A 19,224-nucleotide genomic window follows, 5' to 3' on the forward strand; every position below is an offset into this window, starting at 1 on the left:
CACCCCCTGTGGAGTTGGCAAAGATGCAACCTTGTTCTCCTGAAGTTTGAGTGTCTGTAAGGGCTCTAACATTTATCACTATCATAGGAGGACTAGGACCTGCAGTGGTCAGTAAGACTTCCTTAAAACAAACAAAAATAGATAAGAGCTAGAATTCAGTCACCATCCCTGATCCCTTTCAAGAAGAAACTGTACTAACAACTATACCAGAAACAATTCTGTTCATCTCTCTCTAGTTTTGATTTTTCTAATTTTATAATTTTAATACTCATAGCCAACCAAATTGCACAGCTGGAGAAAGCCGTCAGACGGTAAAGTAATTTTTGGTTTTGATTTCTTTACCCCCACCTCAACATAGCAAGGGAAGCAGTACAAATTACCCAACCCATGAGGACAGAGCAGTACTGATGCAAACACTGAAGCACTACATCAGAGCATATGATTTTTGAAAATATGCTGTAAAAGAAACTCCCCAATACTGCAAAAGCATTCAGTCAAGAGCCACTTTCCACTACTATTGCACAAATGTAGTCTAAAACAAAGCCCCTTATAATCTATTTGTTCACAACAGTTTATCTCGCTAAGAAATTGCTCAACAATTGGATTTATATCTAATGCCAGTATGAATTCCTTGAGTAATCACCCTCAGAGGAGAAATCCTTGCATCCTTATTGGAGAAGAACAGCTTTTTTTACTCAGTGAAACAAGTAACTTTTCACTCCATTTTAAGCTTACACACTTTATATTTAGGCTCTACATCTTGTTTGAAGCAAACAGAAAACCAAACCCCGTGCTTTGGAAAAAAGAACAGTGCAGTGCTTTCCCTTTATGTACTATGTTTTATTGCTCTTCTCTCTTCAGTTTGGCAGTGTTTTGTATTTGCTATCATCTCTGCAATCTTGATCCATCACAACTGTGAACTTGAAAACAGTTAATTAAAGAACTCCTGCGCCTTTCCAAAATGAGATGTGTAAGGCAGATAACCTCAGTGCAGCATAAACTCTGTAACAGGTTAAGAATGTACATACACTCATAAAGCACTAGGTTCAAGGCATAAGCACTACTAAACTCTGGAAGGTTTTTGGTATACAAGAATGAACTCCTTAATATAACATTCCACTTTAGAATAAAAAAGCATGACATTTTTAGTCATTAGGAATGCAAGATTTCATGAAGAGCAGGGCAAGCTGTTACAGGCACAACATTTCTCTTGTCACAAGTAAACGACCACTATCCTGCACTTCATTCCACCTAAAGATGAGGAGAAAGCAGGATGACCAGAGAATGTATTAGAGTCTCAGGTTATGAGGAAAAAAAGTCTAAACTTGAGATATCTGCAGACAACTGAAATATTATGGATATTACCAGATACTGAATACTCAAGTACTAAAGCAAAAAAAAAAAAAAAAAAAATAGTTTCAGAGTTCTTGTGCCTGCAGGAGATCATGTATGTGGTGACACTCCCCTTATGAGGTATGACCCTCACACGACAAACAAGCAACAACCACCAGAACATCCCTTTTCAAAGCAGTGCTGTGTCCCCAGCAGGAATCAGACATCTGCTTCCATTCAGGTGGCACCTTCACACTGCCAATAGAAAAGCTAGGATGACAAAGGAATAATGAGATGCATACAGGTAGCTTGAAGGAAGGCACCCTGACCTCAGCACGGCATGTCCCTGGCTGTAGGACAGGGATCTCTCCATCTCTGATGCCTTGAGAGGCTGATCTGGAACAGACACTAGACAGATTTAAAGAATAAAGTAGGTGTTTATTAAAAGGCCTCAATGGATACACCTTGGGCAGTAAAAGAGTCTGGCCAGGGCTACACCCAAGAGAGACCCAAAGTGGTCACAAAATGGACAACCGCTCACAAGGTTTCACACTTTTATAAGTTTTGGTCCATTTGCATATTGAGGTTAATTAGAGCTTCAGGTTATGAAGTCTCATCCTCCTTGTTTGCTCCCTTCAATTCACTGTAGTTTATGCTTTCTGGGCCTGAAGCTTGTAACCTTGGTTCCTTGCATCCTTGGTTCTCAAGCTGGAAAAGGATTGTTTTGTCTAACTACCCTGTGAAGAGAACTTACTAACACTTAATATGAAGCTCAGAGCTACACATTAAGGTAGCACAGAATCTGAAAAACATGAAAACTACAACTTAAGGCATAATCCCCATATGCAAGACCACGACCTACCTTCCTGGGAACTTCCTGCCTGTCCTTTGTGCCCCAAGCACCCAAGGAAGCAGCCCTAACCCCAAAGAGGCTGTGTTACACCTCAAGGGCAACACAATCTTTTTTACAGGGGAGGGGGGCTGGAAATACCCTGCAACATGTTAACCAAAGTGTGTTAGAAGACCTGTAAGCCAGTAAGGAAGAGAAGGACCAAGAGCTACATCTGAAGAATAACAAGTCTCCCTTCTCCCCAAAACACACCTCCAAGCCACTGAGGAAGAGGCTTCTGCACTTCAGCTGCTGCACCCCTCTGCCAGTACCAGTCAGGAAATGCAGCCAGCTGAAGATGACCAACAGGCACTCTGCACCACTTCCAGAACAGGGAAATCATAGCAGCAAACTGACCCTCTCTAAATTGCAGCTTCACATTAGAAGTTGGGTATGCACAGCTGGTGCAGCTCCATGCAGGATTCCAGGTACTGAGAATAAGGTGATCTTCCAGAAACATATAGGACACAGTGAGGGCATTGCAGGGCAGCATGGCAATTTAAAAGTATGTTGGTTTCCAGCAGAAGATGTACCTTCCTCTGCTTAAGACTAAGCCTTCCCCACACCATTTAATAATTTCAATTTTAAAAAGCCTGTTTTCCTATTAGAAGACTAGAGAGAGAAGTTATAAAGACATACAGACAAATGCTTTCCTAAGTGACCTTAAATGGTATAAAACATTCTTCTTGACAGCCCCAACTCCATCCCTGAAAAGAGGGTAAATGGGAAATTAAGTATTTCAGCATTAAGTAGGCAAAATTCATACTAAAACCATTGTGAAGTCTAAATCTGAGTAGAATAAAACTTCTCTAGCAGTTCTCTGTGGGTGACACAACAGAGTGGTGCATTCTCTACTGCGATTTCCAAAAGAATGCAAACAACCCACAATATAAGGATACCAGCTTTGTAACATCCCATTGGATCTATAGGTGGGTCAGAAAGCACAAGCAGAAAAATTTTCACCAAGAATATAAAATACTGTAGGAAAACCAGGAGGAGGAGACAAAAATCTGTGTGCAAGAGATGGTATGTTAACTCAGTAAATTAGATAAAGTAAAAAAAACGAAGTTCACTTATTAAAATTGTTTCTTGCAGTGACAAAATCGCTCTCATTGCTGTAACAGTTGGTGACAATTAAAAACTCTACTTCTCTTAAGCTGTATCTGAAAGTTTGCTTGTAAAAGTAATATGGTGTGGAGGGGGCAAGAGTACACTAACGTGAATTTTGCGTAATTGCTGCTCCCAACCACAATCCACTTCTTCCATGAGACACAGAGAAACAGTGGCACTTTTTCTTTAAAAAAATTATCTTGTTTTACACATAAATTAAATTTTTAAAAAATGTTTACTGCCATCACATTAATCATGAATATTTTGTTCCTCAGTGTATTGTTTTAGAGCATTGCTTATGGCTATTTTTCAAGACAGGCTAAGTGAAACCCAAGGATTTGGTATTATTCCACTCATTTTAGTATTTTGTAGGTTTATTAGGGCTGACTTTCGTGTCTTAGAGTTATATCTACTTTCATCCATCATTGATTCCCTTCTCCCACCTATTTATTTCAAGGGGCTTAAAAAATAGCACTCAAGAGTACTGCAAATAAACACATACTCTAAAATATCTGATAAACCCTAAAAAAAAGGCATTAGAACAATTCCAAGAAGAAACATAATTAAAGACAATCAAATACTGTGCTATGTCCATATATACAAACCTGGAACTAAAGGGGAGCTTATTACCTTACTTGCTACAAAAAAGTCACCTAAAAGTACCTGTAAGGGCACAGATTTTTGTCTCTCATTACTTCTGTCTCTAAGAAATTATGCCTCAAAACTCACCAGAAAAAAAAAATTCAACCCAAAAAACCAAACAGATGAAAGAATGAGATCTTGCTGATATCTCCTCAGATAAACAATTTGTTAACTTGGTAAGTGCTGTACTTTTAAACTTGATGGACTCTTAAATTTATTTTGTAAGACTTAGGTGTTCCAAAATAAATCACTACCTTCTTGCCCTAATCAGCAAAATACGCACACCAAGAAGGTTAATAACTCATAATAAAACATTATGCCTCTAACTCAGGAATTATTAAAGAAACATTTCCATTATTAAGGAAACTGATAGGGTGAGTATATATTAACCCCAGTTATTGGAGAAAGAGGCATTAATTGAATACCATCCCCCAGAAACACTTAGGAGCTCTAAAAAATCTGCTTATAGGAGAGTATAAAATTAGTTCTGTAGTTACTAATGTAATGGTACTATTGCATATACAGTTTACAAAATTGAAACCACAGAACCTCAATTGTCCTACAAGGGCTGAAGAGTTCTTTTAATCAAAAGAAAAACAAACACTAGGTGTTTTTCTAATTTAAGTGGCCTATGGGAAAAGCAAATCCAGGCTGGAGGTTGGAAACCATCATTTTTATCCGTGTATATTTTTATGTAGGCAATGTAAAAATAAAGGGTGCAAACAATTAGCCTTATTAACAAAGAGACATGGACTGCGTGCTCCTTCCTAGGGGAAAGGCATTCCCTTAAGCCAAGATCACGCATTCATTTGATCCCGTCCTGGTGCTTTGCTTCCCCCGGCCTTTTCTTTGGCCAGTGGGGACTTCCGACGATCCCGAGGGGCTCGCTGCAGCCCTGGGAGGCACCCTGGGAGCAATCCCCTTCTGGTGAGAGACCATCCGACACCCATGGAGCCTGCCTGGAGAGCAGCAAAGTACATAGGCTTCATCTGACCCACCGCTACAGCGAAACTGCTGAACGCTCCTGTGCCCTCCCTGCTCAGCCTAGTAAGGCACGGCAGCATTCTCGCAATTAACTTGCTAAAGCTGAGTACCAGGCTGGGCGAGCGTACCCATACTGCTCGGGGCGGGGCTGGGGGGCCGAGGAAGGCGGAGGAGAGCAGCTCAGCCTGCCACGGCGGGGCCAGCCAGGCTACTACAGCACACAAAACCAGGAGCAGGAGTTTCCTACCGAGCGCATCTTCCACCCAGCAGCCAGGTCTGCTCCGCTTCCGGCAGGGCGCATCACTTCCCACCCTTGCCCGACAACATCCATCACCCCTCGGCAAATATTTTTTATGGTTATCGGTTTAAGGACAGGAAGGGGGAAAAATTAAAAAAAAAAAAAAAAAAAAAGAAAAATCAAGCTTTTTTCTGCTTCACCGCCTCCCGCCAGATACACATAATGCGGCCGATAATGAAGTGAGAATCCCCCGCCGCGAAGCCCCCCGCCCCCGGAGCGCAGATGCTGCCCCGGCCAAGCCTCCCGCCGCCGGCACCGGGTTGCCGACACAAAGGCTCCAAAGCACCGTAAATAGAGCCCCGCGGCCGCCTCCCGCCGCCCGAGAGCGCTGGGCGAGCCCGCCCCGGCGGCGAGCCCACCCCTCCCGCCTCGGGAGATGCCAGGTTACAGCCGAAAAGCCATTTACCGGGCTCGAAGTCAGGAATGCGCGCCTGGTATTCCGCTCCGACCCTCATTCCTACATCTGCAAGGCAAAGGGGGGAAGAGAAATTAAGGGCTGGAGCGTCCCCGGGCGCCGTCCCAGGCTCCCGCCGTGCGGCGGGCGGGCGGGCTGGCGGAGCCCCCGCCGCGGCCGTGCGGAATAAGCCACCTCCTCCCCCCGCCACCCCCCGCCCACCGCCGCCGCCGCGGATTAAGCCCCGACGACCGCCGAGGAGGGGGCAGGAGGAGGCGGAAGGGGGAGTTTATTCCAGCGGAACAATGGGGACGGCGGCGGCTCCCGGGAGACACTCCCTCCCCATCGTTAAGTACCGCGGGGGCAGCCGCGGGGCCGCGCCGCGCGCTCCCGCCCCCCCGCCCCGCACACGCGCGGCCGCGGCTCGGCCGCGGCACGGACAGAGCGGCGGAGCCCCGGCACCGGGAAGGGGGAGGCGGCTCGGCTCGCTTCGCCGCCCCTCCCGCCGCCTCCGCCACCCCCCTGCCGCCGCCGGCGGGGCGGCCCCAGGCTCGCACCGTGCTCGTCGCTACTGTCGCCGCCGCCGCTCTCCGGCTCCGAGTAGTGCCCGTTGGAGGGGCTGCTGCTCTTAGCGCCGTTGGGGGCTGTCCGGCTCTTTCCCCCCAAGAGCTCCGCGCCCTTCTCCATCGCGCCCGGCATGCCAGGGCTGGGAGCGGGGGAGAGCGGCGGCAGCGCTGGCTGCCGAGGGGGGGGAAGTTAATACGGAGCCGCCATGTTGCCCCCCTCCCCGCCCCCCCCTCGGGCACCTCCTCCCCCCGCCCGCCGCGCCCCCCTCCCCCGGCGCCGGGAATCCCTCCGCGCCGGCCCGGCCGGATCTCGCCGAGGGGCGGGGATGCCGCCGCAGCGCTGGCGGCGCGGCCGAAGGAAGGAAGGAAGGATTCCTCCCGGACCGCGGACGTGCCGCCGCGCCGTGGAGCTCACCCGGCCAGCGGGCCCAGAGCACAGAGGGGACTATTTCCCGGCGGCGGCGGCGCAGGGATCCCGGCGGGCGGGATGGCGGGCCCGGTGGTGCCGCGGCCAGGGCGGGAGGAGCCGCGGCCGCGCAGGGGCCGAGCGGGGACGGGAGGCGCGGGAGGGGCCCGGCCACCTCAGGGCCGGGGCCGCGGAGCGGGGAAAGACGGTGCTGTCACATCGCTGAAATCGCACGATGTGGGAACCTGTGCTGGCTTTTCTTTCTAAATTCAAAAAGTGATCTATTTATTTACCTGTTTAGTGAATTCCGGTGCGTTACCAAGTGCTGCGGTGTTACCATCCAGTTTATCTCCAATATTCACGTTTTAGGAGGTAAAAAAGGGCTGAGACGGGCTCCAGACCGAGTTACAGTGTGACAACAGTCTTGCTGCTTAATCTGGAGATGCGTTATTAGTCTGGTTTGTTCTGTGCAAACGCATTTAATGTTCTTGTGGCTATGATTTAATATGTGTTATAGATATTTTTAATGATACCCTGATAGTTTGTCAGTCCGATTTCCAGATGTAGGGAAAAAAGTATAACTTTTAATTGCTGTATATCAAATTAAAGTCTCATGTTCCAGCTAAGAGTGTCTGACACAATCCATTACCCTTTGTCACATCTCAGCATTCTTCCCCAACTTTGCCTTGGCGGCTGTCTGCCCCACGCTGGTGGGTTGGTTGATTGATTGACTGATTGATGATTGAGGAGTGCTAGCAGGAATAGTGCAGCTGCTTTCTTAGGTGAGATAAAGGGGAGATGACCACTTGCGTCCATACTTATGGCTACTAAGTGTTCATGTTGGCTTATAGTTGGATGCAGTTGTGTTTGCTGTTTCTTGATGCTTGCCTTGAAAACAGCACGTAATGATCAAATTATATACTTTTGAAAAACCTTCGTATATGTGTGCTTCCTAGAATATGTCAGGAAGATATTGTCAAGACTTTTCCTGCTTTGGGAGTTTTGTGGTCTTTGAAGAACTGGTTTTGTGACAACTTTTGGCCGATGGCTATCAAAAATGCAAGTAAACAAGCTGTTACTCCTCTATGCTTGCTGTTTTTCATGAGCTGGAGAGAAAGATGAGCAAGGACAAGGTAGGAGCAGCAGTGGTTGACTGCCTGCAAGTACCTCAACAATTGAGGATTTGCAGCCTCACAGTTTAATGTACACAAAAAAAACCCCACAATAGGAAAACACTGAAATGCCAGAGCCACGGGAAAATCTTGAACCGAAGTTTGTACTTTTAAGACACAAAATTTACAAAAAGCAGGAAATCATTACGAAAACTTGCAGGAAATTGGGATTTGTTGTTTTAGTTGTAAGGCCATCTATTTGAGATTTTTTTATCTTTATTTTCTATGGATGTGAAATTTGGGCATACGACTGTATTTGTCTGACAGTACTTAACTACTGATAAAAGCTGCTGGAAGTTTTAGTAAGCTGTTACAGCTTTCAGGAATGTTAAGTTCTTACAGGTGTCATGAAAGTAACCACCTGAAAGGAAGAGAGATTCCTTGTGGCATGGTTTGGAGGAGAATTGTCAGAAGAGCTTGGCCTTTTCTCTTTCTGCTCCTGATGGAGCTGCATTTTGGAGGTTACATGAAAGGGCTTAGGTTTGCTTAGTCAAGTACTTAGATATTAGCAGATCCATATAATGATTATTTTCCTGCATGCAGTCTGAAAGTTGGGCTATTTCTTCTCTTGTCTTCTGTTTTAATTTTTTTTTTTGTTTGGTTGTTTTTTATCCCTCTCTGCACAGTTCCTCTGTCACATTCAGTATATGAGTGCTTCTGGATTGGATGTGACATGATAATCAAATAGTTGTTTGTGAGATTGGTGCTGCATTTGTTACAGAAACTATGCATAAGGAGTCATCTTAGATTAATGTTAGCATATAGAATCACAGGTTGGGCTGGAAGGAACCTTAAATATCATCGAGTTCCAAACCCTTGCCAAGGGCAAAGATGCCACTCACTAGATCAAGATTCTCAGAGCCCCATCCAGCCTGGCCTTGGACACTTCCAGGGATGGGGCATCCACAACCTCTCCTTGCTTTATGTTGTCTCCTTTCTTCTGTATATCCTTCCTTCCCTGTATCCCTATTTGTAATTTTTGTTTCCGGACATAAGCCCTAGAGGGCAGCAAAGCAACCAAAGCATTCAGAAGGTGCAGATTGGGCCGTCTGAAGATTCTCTTTAGGAGCCCGTCGGTTTTTCGTTCTTGGAGATTATGCCTTTCTTCTTAAAACGTGTTTCCCAAGTCATAGTTTCAGGGGGAAGGTTTGTGTTTGGGCAGGGATCCTTGGGGTACAAAGTGGATTGCAACAGAGAGGAAGGGAATTAGGGAATGGACAAGTTGAAGACAAGGAAGGTGAACCAGTTGCTTCTTTCCTTTTAGTGAAGTTGCTAAAAAGTAGAAACAGAAGCTCAAAAGGAAGCAATTAACTCAGCATAAAACCTACACAGCTGCTTCTCAGAATGTTCCACACAGGGTTGAGACCTTGTGCAATTTTTGTTGGTGTGGGTTCTTGGAGTTCATTGCAAACCAGACTCTGATTGGAGTGTGGGCTCCTGCATATTATTACCTTACAGTAAGGGCTAATGATGAGCCCTCACCACTGTTGAGTGGTGAGCTAGGGGAAGGTAAAGACTGTTTATTCAGAAGAAACTAAATTCTTCAAACGAGGTTTTAACATGCCTGTATTACTTTAGAATCATTTAGGATGGAAATGACCTCTAAAATTGAGTCCCACCATTAACCCAACACTGCCAAGTCTTCGCTAAACCACATCCCTAAGTGCCACATCCATGCTTCTTTTAAATACTGCCAGGGATGGTGACTCCACTGCTTCCTTGAGCAGCCTGCTGCAATGCTTGACTGCTCTCTCTGTGAAGAAAGTTTTCCAAATATCCAGTCTAAACCTCTCCTGGTGCAACTGGAGGCTGTTTCCTCTCATCCTGTTACTACCTGTGAGAAGAGACCAATCCCCACCTGGCCACAGCCTCCTTCCAGGCAGTTGTAGACAGCCATGAATATTCCCCTCAGCCTCCTTCTTTCCAGGTTTAACAACCCCTGCCCACTCAGCTGCTCCTCATAAAATTCGCGCTCCAGACCTTTCACCAGCTTCATTGCTCTTTGGATGCTCTTCATACCCCTTGTATGCCCATCTCAACTATAAATTTCTAACTCATTAAATTCTAGGTCAGGGAAAGTATTGCAGATCACATGGTTGTCCTTTTTATCTTATGGTGACAGTTTCATGCTTTCAGTTTTTTTGGAAAGAGCATTTTGACAGTTTCCTGTCTTGGGAATGTTGCCTTACACCATTTAAAATCTGTGTCTTTAAATATTTTTAGAAACAGGTCAACAGATTTGTGATGCTTCTCTAGAAAAATTATAGATAGCTGATGTGTGTTTTGTGAAACCCAAAGAAAATAGGATGACTATGGAAACCTTTTGGCAATATCCAGCCTGGAAACTTGTGCTTTAATATGAAGGTTTATAATTGTTCCATAAAGAAAAGTTAGCTCTTTGTTGTCATAAACACGTTAGGAAAAGCATGCCTGGCATCAAGGTAATTTCAGATAAATTAGACTGCTTGGAGTCTGTTCACGCCTCTGCTGGAAAATATATAGGTGTCATCCATCAAATCCTGTGTTTCTTTTATATGAAACACAACTTGGCCTGCTGGGTGGTAAGTGGGAGGCTTAGAGTGGACAGGGTGAGATTTATTACTTCTTTTACACTGATGATGGTTGTTGCTGTGTTTCATTCAACATTCTTGAGTTTTTCAAGGACTTCACATTTTAGTGGAACCAGGGGAAGATGGTGGATTTTCTACAGCTCTAGAAAATCAGGCCTTCAGTCTCAAGCTAGCCTTTATTAGTATTTTTGAATTCTAGTCCTAAACTTTTAAGGCAGAAGTTAGTAAAAATTTGTTCTATATTAAAATGAAACAGCAAAGCATTTCCTGCCTTTCTACTGTTAATATCTCCCAACTGAGATTTTTTTCCTTTGTTTTCTTTCTTTTTGTAGTGCTGTTTCCAATTGAAGATTTCAAGAGTTATCTGCTTTCCAGATCTGAATGGAATTCTTCTGCATCAGAACAGGTAACTAATAAGGTAAATTATTCTTGGGAGATGAAGAAAGTCATGTTGCAGTTCCTTTGAGAAGTTAAAGGACTTCAGCAGCTGTAGATACTTCTTCCTATTTAAATGCCTGTCACCAGGTATCATATCATATTGCCAAAATTTGAGACTCAGACTGTGTTGTACAGTGTTAATGGTGGATACATTGAATGGAGTGGGGAGTGTTAGGACTTGGCACTCTGTTAAAAACAGTATTTTGAGATAAATTATTTGTTGCACTGTTAGAAGGCTTGTTCAGGAATGAGCATAATGGGTTAGTGCTAACATCCATCTTGCCCAGTACTTTGATCCTGACAGTTCTACAGAGGAACTCATTTTGGAGTGGGTGCCACAGTCTCCATTCTGTGTTGGCAAGAAGCCTATTCTTGGTCTTCTAAAGATTTTAACTCTGAAGTGTAAAGCTTGGTATCTTAAAAAAAAAACTTGTTCCTATGGATGTGTTACAGAAACTTCTGTTCCACCTTTATGTATTTGTAGACTTGTTTCGGTGACTTCCTACATGTGAATTTTACTGACACTGTATGATTATTTTTTTTTCCTTAAAAAGAAATTATTTTATCTTTTTCTTGACAGGAGAGACAGCTGTTCCTGCTCAGCCCCTTCAGTATCATTGTTTCATTTCTCTTCAGTTAATCGAAATATCTGGTGAGCTGTACTGTTTGCAAAGAGCAAAGAGGTTCTGTGTCCATTTGAATATGATAACACACTGTGGGAAAAGCTGAGTGTAGCTGACTTCATCTTGTGCTACACAGGCAACTCAGGACAATAGGTCATTTCAGAAAGTCAGTCTACAGATATCATCTAACCACTTATATTTTTGCCTACCCTTTTTAAAGGAAATTTTGGTAATAGCTGGCAGTATGTCTTTGAATCAGAGCATTGACATTCAGTATTGTCAGTGAAGATTCTCAGACTGTGTATGAAGATATTGTATACATGGCTGAAATGGTAGAACCTCTGTACAAATACTTGGGGTTTAGGGCTAGTTGTTTCCCACAAAAGGGAAAAAAGATCATAATTGTTTTGGTAAGCTAGTGTGCTTTTACTTTGTCCTCTTTCACTTTTGCACAGTTACCTAAACCACTTTTCATAGGACTGTTCAGCAGAAAGCAGAGGTCACCTAATTGATACTTAAAGCTGTTGAACTTCTGTAAGAAATGTAGTTTGGTTCTCCTGCACAATGTTTACATTTTTGTGTGTTTGTTGTGGTTTGGGAGGGGTTTTGTTTGTTGTTCTAAACGCAAAGCAAGTGCTTTGATTCCATGTGGTTGGGGAAACTGTGCTAAACTTAGCTTTACTCTTGTCAGGTTGCCTGTCACTGTGCTAACTTGAAAACTTGAAGAGGTGACCATTTGCTGTGAGGTAATGATGTTTATGCTCTCTCCTGTGGATCTCTTCTCCTTTTCCTTCCATGAAGCAACATCACAAACACTGTACAAGATTTTCTCCTTGCAGTTAATAGTACCAAGTGCTTATTTTGTTGAGAAAAATGTTCTTTAAAACATTCTAGAATAAGAAAAGAAAATGCTCTGCTGTGTTACCATTGTTGTGTGCCTAATCCTGAAAAAGAGAGAACTTTGCCCCAAACACTTTACAGTTTGTTTGGGATCCAGCCAGTGTATGTAATTGGAAACTGAATTTCCAATCAGGAAAGGAAAATGAAGGGAGAATAAAGGAAACATCAGTAATACGTTGGACAAATTATATAAAATTACTGTAACCCTTTACTGCCCATCCATTTAAGAGAAGTCTTATTGCAGGAGTAATCTTGGGGGATCTGAAAGAACCAAATGTTAAGAACTTCACTTGAGGAAGATGATGTATTTTTACATGTGGAAAAAAGGTGTAAGAAGTGGTGTAGTAACCTGAAGTGGCAGCTTTTTTTGCTGTATGTCTTAGGCCTTGGACTGTCAGAACATTTTATGCTGTAGCATACTGGCACCTTCTGCTAAATTTTGTCCTCCATAACTTATCCTACCTGGCTTCTTGTGATTTAAGGATGGGGGAAGGAGGGAAGTGGAAAGTAGAAAGTAACACTGTCTAGGGCCAAAAGAAGGTCCCTGATGTATTACAAGAGTTTGTATTTCTCCTTTCTATCTTGTTGTTTCTATAGAAAAGTCTACACTGTTTCTTAGAAGTCCCTGTGTTATGGAGCTGTGCAGGATTTTGAAGGTCGGTGTTGCTGGACTGTGTAGATATCAAAACATTACTGCTATTTAAGAGTCATATCTTTTCCTGCTGTAACTACTGTTTGGCTCATGTAATGATCCACAGTTCAGATATACAGTTAGGAAAGATCAGCAAGAGGTTCTGTTTTAAGGATATCTGTAAGACGGAGTTGCAAGCAACAAAAATATAATCATTAATGAATTTTTTCTCATATAAGTAAGATTTACTTTTCCACATGGAAATTGTTATTATAATACCATTTCACTGGAATTTTCTAGGAGTACAAATGGTTCTCTTAAAAGTATCCTGTTAAAAAACCCAGCAGCTCAACAACAAATGAATCAATATGGCTGTATCTGGCTCTTCAAGTTGTATTGTACAGTGTTTCCAGGAATGATGTTCTCTCTTCTCCTGTCTGAGGCAGATAATGACAACATAAATATAAAACTGAAATCTGCAATTTTGCATTTGAGGGTATGGATCGGTACATAAAGGGTCAATCTACAGTAGCAAAATTGTCCTTGGAAAGAATGAACTGCTCACAAAATTTCTGCTGGAGTGTTTGTTAAACTGAGAGGAAAAACAAAAGCTCAAGCATACACAACTTCAGGGTGAAAATGTTGGATACCACTAGGACCTTGCTATTGTTGGTTTCCACACAGTTTTTAGAAAAACAGCCACTCAACTTCACTCTCAGCCAGTGCTTTAAATTCTCTTATTGCTGGAGATGATGTTTTTACTTGCTCTTATATAGTTCACTATCTTCCATCTAAATTACATCCCTTTTAGTGAAGGTGGCTTTTGTCCTCAGTTAAATTAAACTAAATAAAACTTGAAATATGTTACAGTCTGGGAACCTGTTATGAGGTCCATTTGTGTTAGACACATATTGTTCTACAAAACCAAAGAGATGACCCAGGTTTCAGAGTTACACTCTGAGCTCACTACCAGAGATCCCTCCCTATGGATTCTGCAGAACTGGCAAGGCCATTTTTGAAATGTGATGTTCTGCTGGTTTGTTGTGTAAACATACACTTCTAAAAAGTGCATTCCCACCCCATCCACTCGTTCCCTTATTTCACCTTCCCATGTGCCACATGCTGTGTTTTAGTTTGGTAGCTGCAGATAGGTCTGGATATTCTAAAAGAATGTCCTGATACCTCTCTGTACTGTGTGACTTAACAAAGAAGCTTTTGTATTAATTAACTGGTAGCAGTCTTTGCTTCACAATAATAGATGGAAGCAAAAAAAAAAGAATCCTCTTCTACTTGTAAAAAAATTAACCAAAATTGGAAAAGACAAACCTCCCCCCCAGCAAGTATGCAAGTGTTTATGAAAACCAACATCTCATGGGTTACTAGTTACTAGGTATGAATATGAGTCCAGTACTGATAAATACCATGGAAAAAACTGCTTTTAAGATATGATCAAATTTAGAAAATTAGTAATTTTTTTCTCAGTGCAATTGCTGGAGATAACAGTAAGACACTAGTTAGAATGAGACAGTTTGGTATCACTTCGTTTAAATTTTAAATGAAAAAAAAAGGCAGTACTATGCTAGTTACAAAACCCTTCCTTCCCGCCGTCCCTGCCAGATTTATGCTCCTCAGTTGTTTGGCTACTTTTGCATTCTTTGACAGTGGGAGGGAAAAGCAGCAAGGTTTTGTCTACACAGAAAGCAGTAATGCATGTGAGTAATGTGAGTAATGCAGCCTGTTGACATTAGTAAGTGGGAAATATGTGATGAAATGCTAAACTCAGAAAAAATATGAAATAAAGTGACAAGAGTTTAGTCTACTTTTTTTTCCTTCTCTATTCTAGGTTTTTTTTTTTTGGAGGAGAGGTTGATTTCTGGCTGTTGATAAACCTTCCATAACTGAAAAGTACAGGGAACTGGTATGGTAAAGTCTTAAGGTAAGAAACTTTATAAAATATGTGACTTCAAAGCAGGAATTCTGAGTACATAAAAGGCAAAATCTATAAAATATAAGCTCTGTGCAAGAAATTTATTCACTGTGCTGAGGATAGTTTTATGCTGGGTACTCTTTAAGGTGTATTTTTTTGGAGAGGCTGCTTGGAAAGAAGCACTAGCAATGCTTTTACCACTCTCAGCCTCACAGGTGGGATGCTTCTGTCCAGAAAACAAACAATGAGGCTTTTATGACTGTTGGGCTTTTTAAATTTACCAAAGAGTATAATCTGGGGAGTCTGACTCAGTATTATTTGGGAATTCTTGGCATTATTACATTCTTGGAAAATGCTATCTAGTAGAATAGTAGAATACAAAGAAAAAAAAAGAGGACTTGCTAGCTAGCACAAGCATATTCCTAACTAGGAGTTATTTTTTTGAATCTGGGCCTAATCCATCTAATTTTCAGTTTTATTCTTTGGACAGTATGTTACGAAAACATAGGATTAAAAGTGGCTTTAAAAAATACTGTTATATTAGAGACTACTATATAACAGTTGAGAGATAAGGATGCAATTAGTAACAATACAGTAATTCAGCCTTCAGAGCTCCTTGCTACTTTACAAAAAACAATCATCCAGAACTATGGGTTCCTGTGTTTATTGTGGACAGGGCATGCAGATAAAGTTATTTGTAACAATTACTTAGCAGGACCCTGCATTTTGTTAGAATTCAAGCAAACTGCATCCAAACTGTTTAATTTTGCGTTGTTTTATATTGATAGAGAGACACAGGAAAAATGAGACCAGTGAAGTACACAATATTTCACAATACACAATATTTAAATAATGTGTAAATATTTAAATATTTTAAAAAATCCCACCAAACCTGGAACCAAAGAAACTATGGGTATTTTCTATCCTCTCTCTGAGTAACAACAGCAGCAGGTCACTGCCTCTGCTCTGAGGCAGGGAGAGACTGGCCATGCCAGGACAGGGTTGAGCCAAGAGGATTGAGTAGCCACAGCTGCAGTGAGGGGAAGGGTGATAGTGGCTGTTGTCCCAAACAAGATGTGTGGTGACTTTTTGTTGGGTTCTAGGCGTTTTATTTTTTCCCCTCCCTTACTCTGGAAATCCAAGATGCTTTCTCCTATTGAAGAGAAAGGAGAATGGAGATGGACATGCTGTCCAAATGGGGAAAAAATTTCTATGCCCTTTTGAGGTGTTCTTTAAGAAGGAACAGTTCCTCCCTGTTAGCCCACACTCCAAATGTTAGATGTATAAATAAAAACTGGCTGTGTACTCCCTCATCAGTTTTATTTTGAGATTTTTTTCTTACTTTCAGAACATTGGATTTTTTTAGTTATTGTTCCATAATTGTTACCCGTAAAAACTCTGGAGGAAATTCAGTAATTCCAAAATGAGAAAAGTGTTAATATCTATTGTTTGGCAAATGTTATGGCTGCTTAAAAATATTAACATATCTCAGTTCCTAGGTCTACAGTCTGCTGTGTGACTGGATTTTTCTTTGAGTTTATTTCAGACCCCAGAAATAATTGGACCTTTAGGAACCTCAGGCTGAACTTGGTGAGTATCTCAAGATAGTGTAGAAATAAATGGAACAGTTTCAGTAAGATGCACAGATATGTTCTCAAAGTCTTTCCTTTTGATGGACACGTGCTTGTTAAACTACTGACTTGACTTAGTTTTAAGGACTTTGGTTTCTCATTGCTCTTCCCACAAGATAGCAAATAAGGTTAATCACAAGCAACTAAGTATTCATGGATGTTATTACTTAACAGGAAGCCTTTGCCTGCATTCCTTTGGGGGTAAGAATTTGTATAATAATGACTGCTTTATTGATTTGAATGTAAAAATAAATAAATAAAGTTATAATTGTTTCTCCACCTTAGTTGGAATTCAGATGTCTTTTTTTGTTTAGTAACTTGTGTATTACCTTCTGTAATTTGTTATTTAATTAATTAATGAATTTTGTTTATCAAAAGCCATATGGTAGTATACAAACTGAACTCAATTTAAAGATTGAATGCTCTTTTTCTTTTTAGGGTTGGTGGTAGTTTGTTATAGTTGTGTTATGATTCTTGGTTTTGACAGTTTATTTTTTACAAAGAGCAAAAGGAAGTGTGCAAAACAGAGAAGAAATAAAAAAGACCTTAAATTAACCAGTTCTTTTCAATATAAACCTGCTAAATTCTTAGCCTATGAGATGGCCTTAACTACCATGTTTCTTTACCCATTTGGTGCTGTGACAGTGAAATGAGAAGTCCCAAAGTACTGGCAGAATCTAAGAGCAGAAGCCTTGTGCAACTTTGGAAGAACTGGTTTTGTCCAGACTGTGAGGCAGCAAGAGGTGACAGATGAGCATTACAGTAACTTTTCATGCATTTGAAAACTTGCAAAAGGGTTGGTGATTTTTGTGACTGCAGAAGGAAGAGTTTTTACTGGCTTCAGAGACCAGATGACTTAGTGGCATTTTAGGAAAAGCTTTCTCACAAGATATGTTAGAGGTTGGAACAGATTGCCAAGAGACTCTAATGGCTGACAAAGGGAAAGTTTTTAAAGTTACCTTAGTGTCTCTGAAGGGTGAACCATGGGATAAAGTGAAAGAAGTGAGCTCTGTCCAATTCCAGTGTGTCTATTTCATAAACGCCGTGGGGTTAAATGATCTTCCCATAAATGATTTCTTGGAACTGATGTTTTGAAGGTGTTTGTGTGTATGAACACTGGAAGTTGACAGTCATGTTAGTAAATGGGTTGATGTAAACACAGGCTGCTGCCAAAGAGGGACGTGTCTTAGCTGCCCTTTTCAGGCTGGTTTTCAATTCAGTGTGGTGACAAATATGCACAATTTAGATGAAGGCAAATCTGTCCCTTTTGCAGCAGCAGCTGCTCAGTGTGACCATGGAACAGGAGCTTAAGGCTCTGCAGCCAAAGGATGGTCACTTACTGATTATTGATACTACACATCCCGACCTAGGGCCTTGTTCAGGAAAGAACAGCTTAATGCAAGACAGCTGAATGTCTTCTATAGCAAACTATCACTTTTTATATTAGCCTTAAATGGAAGTGTTAGATATTTAGTTCTATCCAGTAGGCTTAAGCAAACATGCAAATTAAGCAACTCCAGTTTTGAAATTTCAAAAAAGTGATAGCTGGAGAGATGTAACCACCCGCTAATAATGAAGTTGGACAGAATACATGTCCTGCTTCAAGTGGGGCTTTATCTTCAACTCTGTATCATTAGCAAAATTTACCAGTGATGATGAGAAAATGAGTACAGAATTCAAAATAATCACAGTAAGACATCACAGTGTCCTCTGCTCTAGTGGTGAAAAATTCATACTGCCAGCAAGAATCATATTTTGCAGGGGGGAGAAAGTCCAAAGGAGGTAGAAGATAGAGGAGAAATCTTCCATTTGTTATTGGGTCTGGCAGAGCTGGAGTTCATTTTCCCCCCAGCAGCCCCCAGAGCTGTGCTGTGCATTGGGAGCTGTAGAGCTGCCCATAAGACAGCAGGGTTTTGGCTGCTGCTGAGCAGTGCTGGCACAGTGTCGGCCCTGTCACTCCAGCATCTTCCCCTCTCCAGGATGGTGAGCTGGGCAAAATCTTGGGATGGAACATAACCAGGACAGCAGACTCACTGACCAAAGGGATATTCCATACCATGTGATGCCTGCTCAGATACAGAAGCTAGGGAAAAGGAGTAGGGAGGGGGGACATTTGTTATTTACAGTGTTTATCCTCTGGAGCAACCACTGTGTGCTGAAGCCCTGCCTCCTGGGAAGTGGCAAGACATCACTCACTGATGGGAAGTAGATACTAAAATCTTTGGTTTTTTCCTTTGCTTGTGTGCACACTTTTTTTTTCCTTTTGCTGTAATAACCTGTCTTTTCTTGACCTACAAGAGTTTTTTTCCATCTTATTTTGCTGGGGAAGGGAGTGATAGAGCAGCTTGATGGGCATGTGGCACTCAGCTGAGGTCAACCACTACAATTTGCTATAGCATTTTAGTCATTTGCAATGTTACAGGGTAGATGTAAAACCAATGTAGATAAAATAGCACCTTTGGCACGAAACTTTGGATTAAGCAGGACACTGAAAAATTAGGTAATCAGAGACTGGACCACACAATGCAACATAAACTGCAGCCAGCCCACACTTCATGGAGTCCTAGAAAAAAAGTCTTCAGTTTCTTACTCTTAGGTCACCTCGTTCCCACTTCTGATTCTGTACTTGCTGATTCAGTTTGATACTTTTTTCCTGTAAAGACCTCAAAATTCCTGTAATGTATGTCAGCTGCCAGGTGTCTCCTAAGTCA

At 42.1% G+C, this 19,224-nt stretch overlaps 1 protein-coding gene and 2 long non-coding RNA genes across 9 annotated transcripts in view; 2 read left to right on the plus strand and 1 right to left on the minus strand.

Annotated features, from left to right (window-relative positions):
* The window catches only part of RCOR3 (REST corepressor 3), a 27,379-nt gene extending 20,430 nt beyond the window's left edge, over positions 1 to 6,949 (minus strand). For 2 of the 6 annotated variants that reach the window (XM_066546463.1, XM_066546462.1), the window contains exons 1-2: positions 6,207 to 6,424; positions 5,662 to 5,718 (exon numbers count right to left, since the gene is read on the minus strand). In XM_066546463.1, coding sequence (XP_066402560.1) covers positions 5,662 to 5,718; positions 6,207 to 6,348 — 199 coding nt within the window. In that variant the 5' untranslated portion in view covers positions 6,349 to 6,424. Of the gene's footprint in view, positions 1 to 5,204; positions 5,296 to 5,661; positions 5,719 to 5,901; positions 5,933 to 6,005; positions 6,028 to 6,206; positions 6,425 to 6,914 lie in introns of those variants that run through there. The other 4 variants (XM_066546464.1, XM_066546466.1, XM_066546465.1 and 1 more) reach the window with 4 other exon arrangements.
* LOC136554474 (uncharacterized) lies at positions 6,804 to 13,305 on the plus strand. Of its 2 annotated transcripts, XR_010783336.1 has the most exons (4): positions 6,804 to 6,993; positions 10,696 to 10,769; positions 11,382 to 11,453; positions 12,116 to 13,305. It is a non-coding gene; the product is annotated as an uncharacterized lncRNA (long non-coding RNA). The 2 variants fall into 2 exon arrangements; XR_010783335.1 differs by lacking the exon at positions 6,804 to 6,993 and having other exon boundaries at positions 9,092 to 10,769.
* Positions 13,306 to 13,313: 8 nt separating this feature from the next.
* Positions 13,314 to 16,797, plus strand: LOC136554476 (uncharacterized). The gene is made up of 2 exons (XR_010783337.1): positions 13,314 to 14,891; positions 16,375 to 16,797. It is a non-coding gene; the product is annotated as an uncharacterized lncRNA (long non-coding RNA).
* The last annotated feature ends 2,427 nt before the right edge of the window (positions 16,798 to 19,224 follow it).

The sequence above is a fragment of the Molothrus aeneus genome, chromosome 3, assembly GCF_037042795.1.
Source record: "Molothrus aeneus isolate 106 chromosome 3, BPBGC_Maene_1.0, whole genome shotgun sequence".
In the NCBI taxonomy this organism is placed as follows: Eukaryota; Metazoa; Chordata; class Aves; order Passeriformes; family Icteridae; genus Molothrus; species Molothrus aeneus.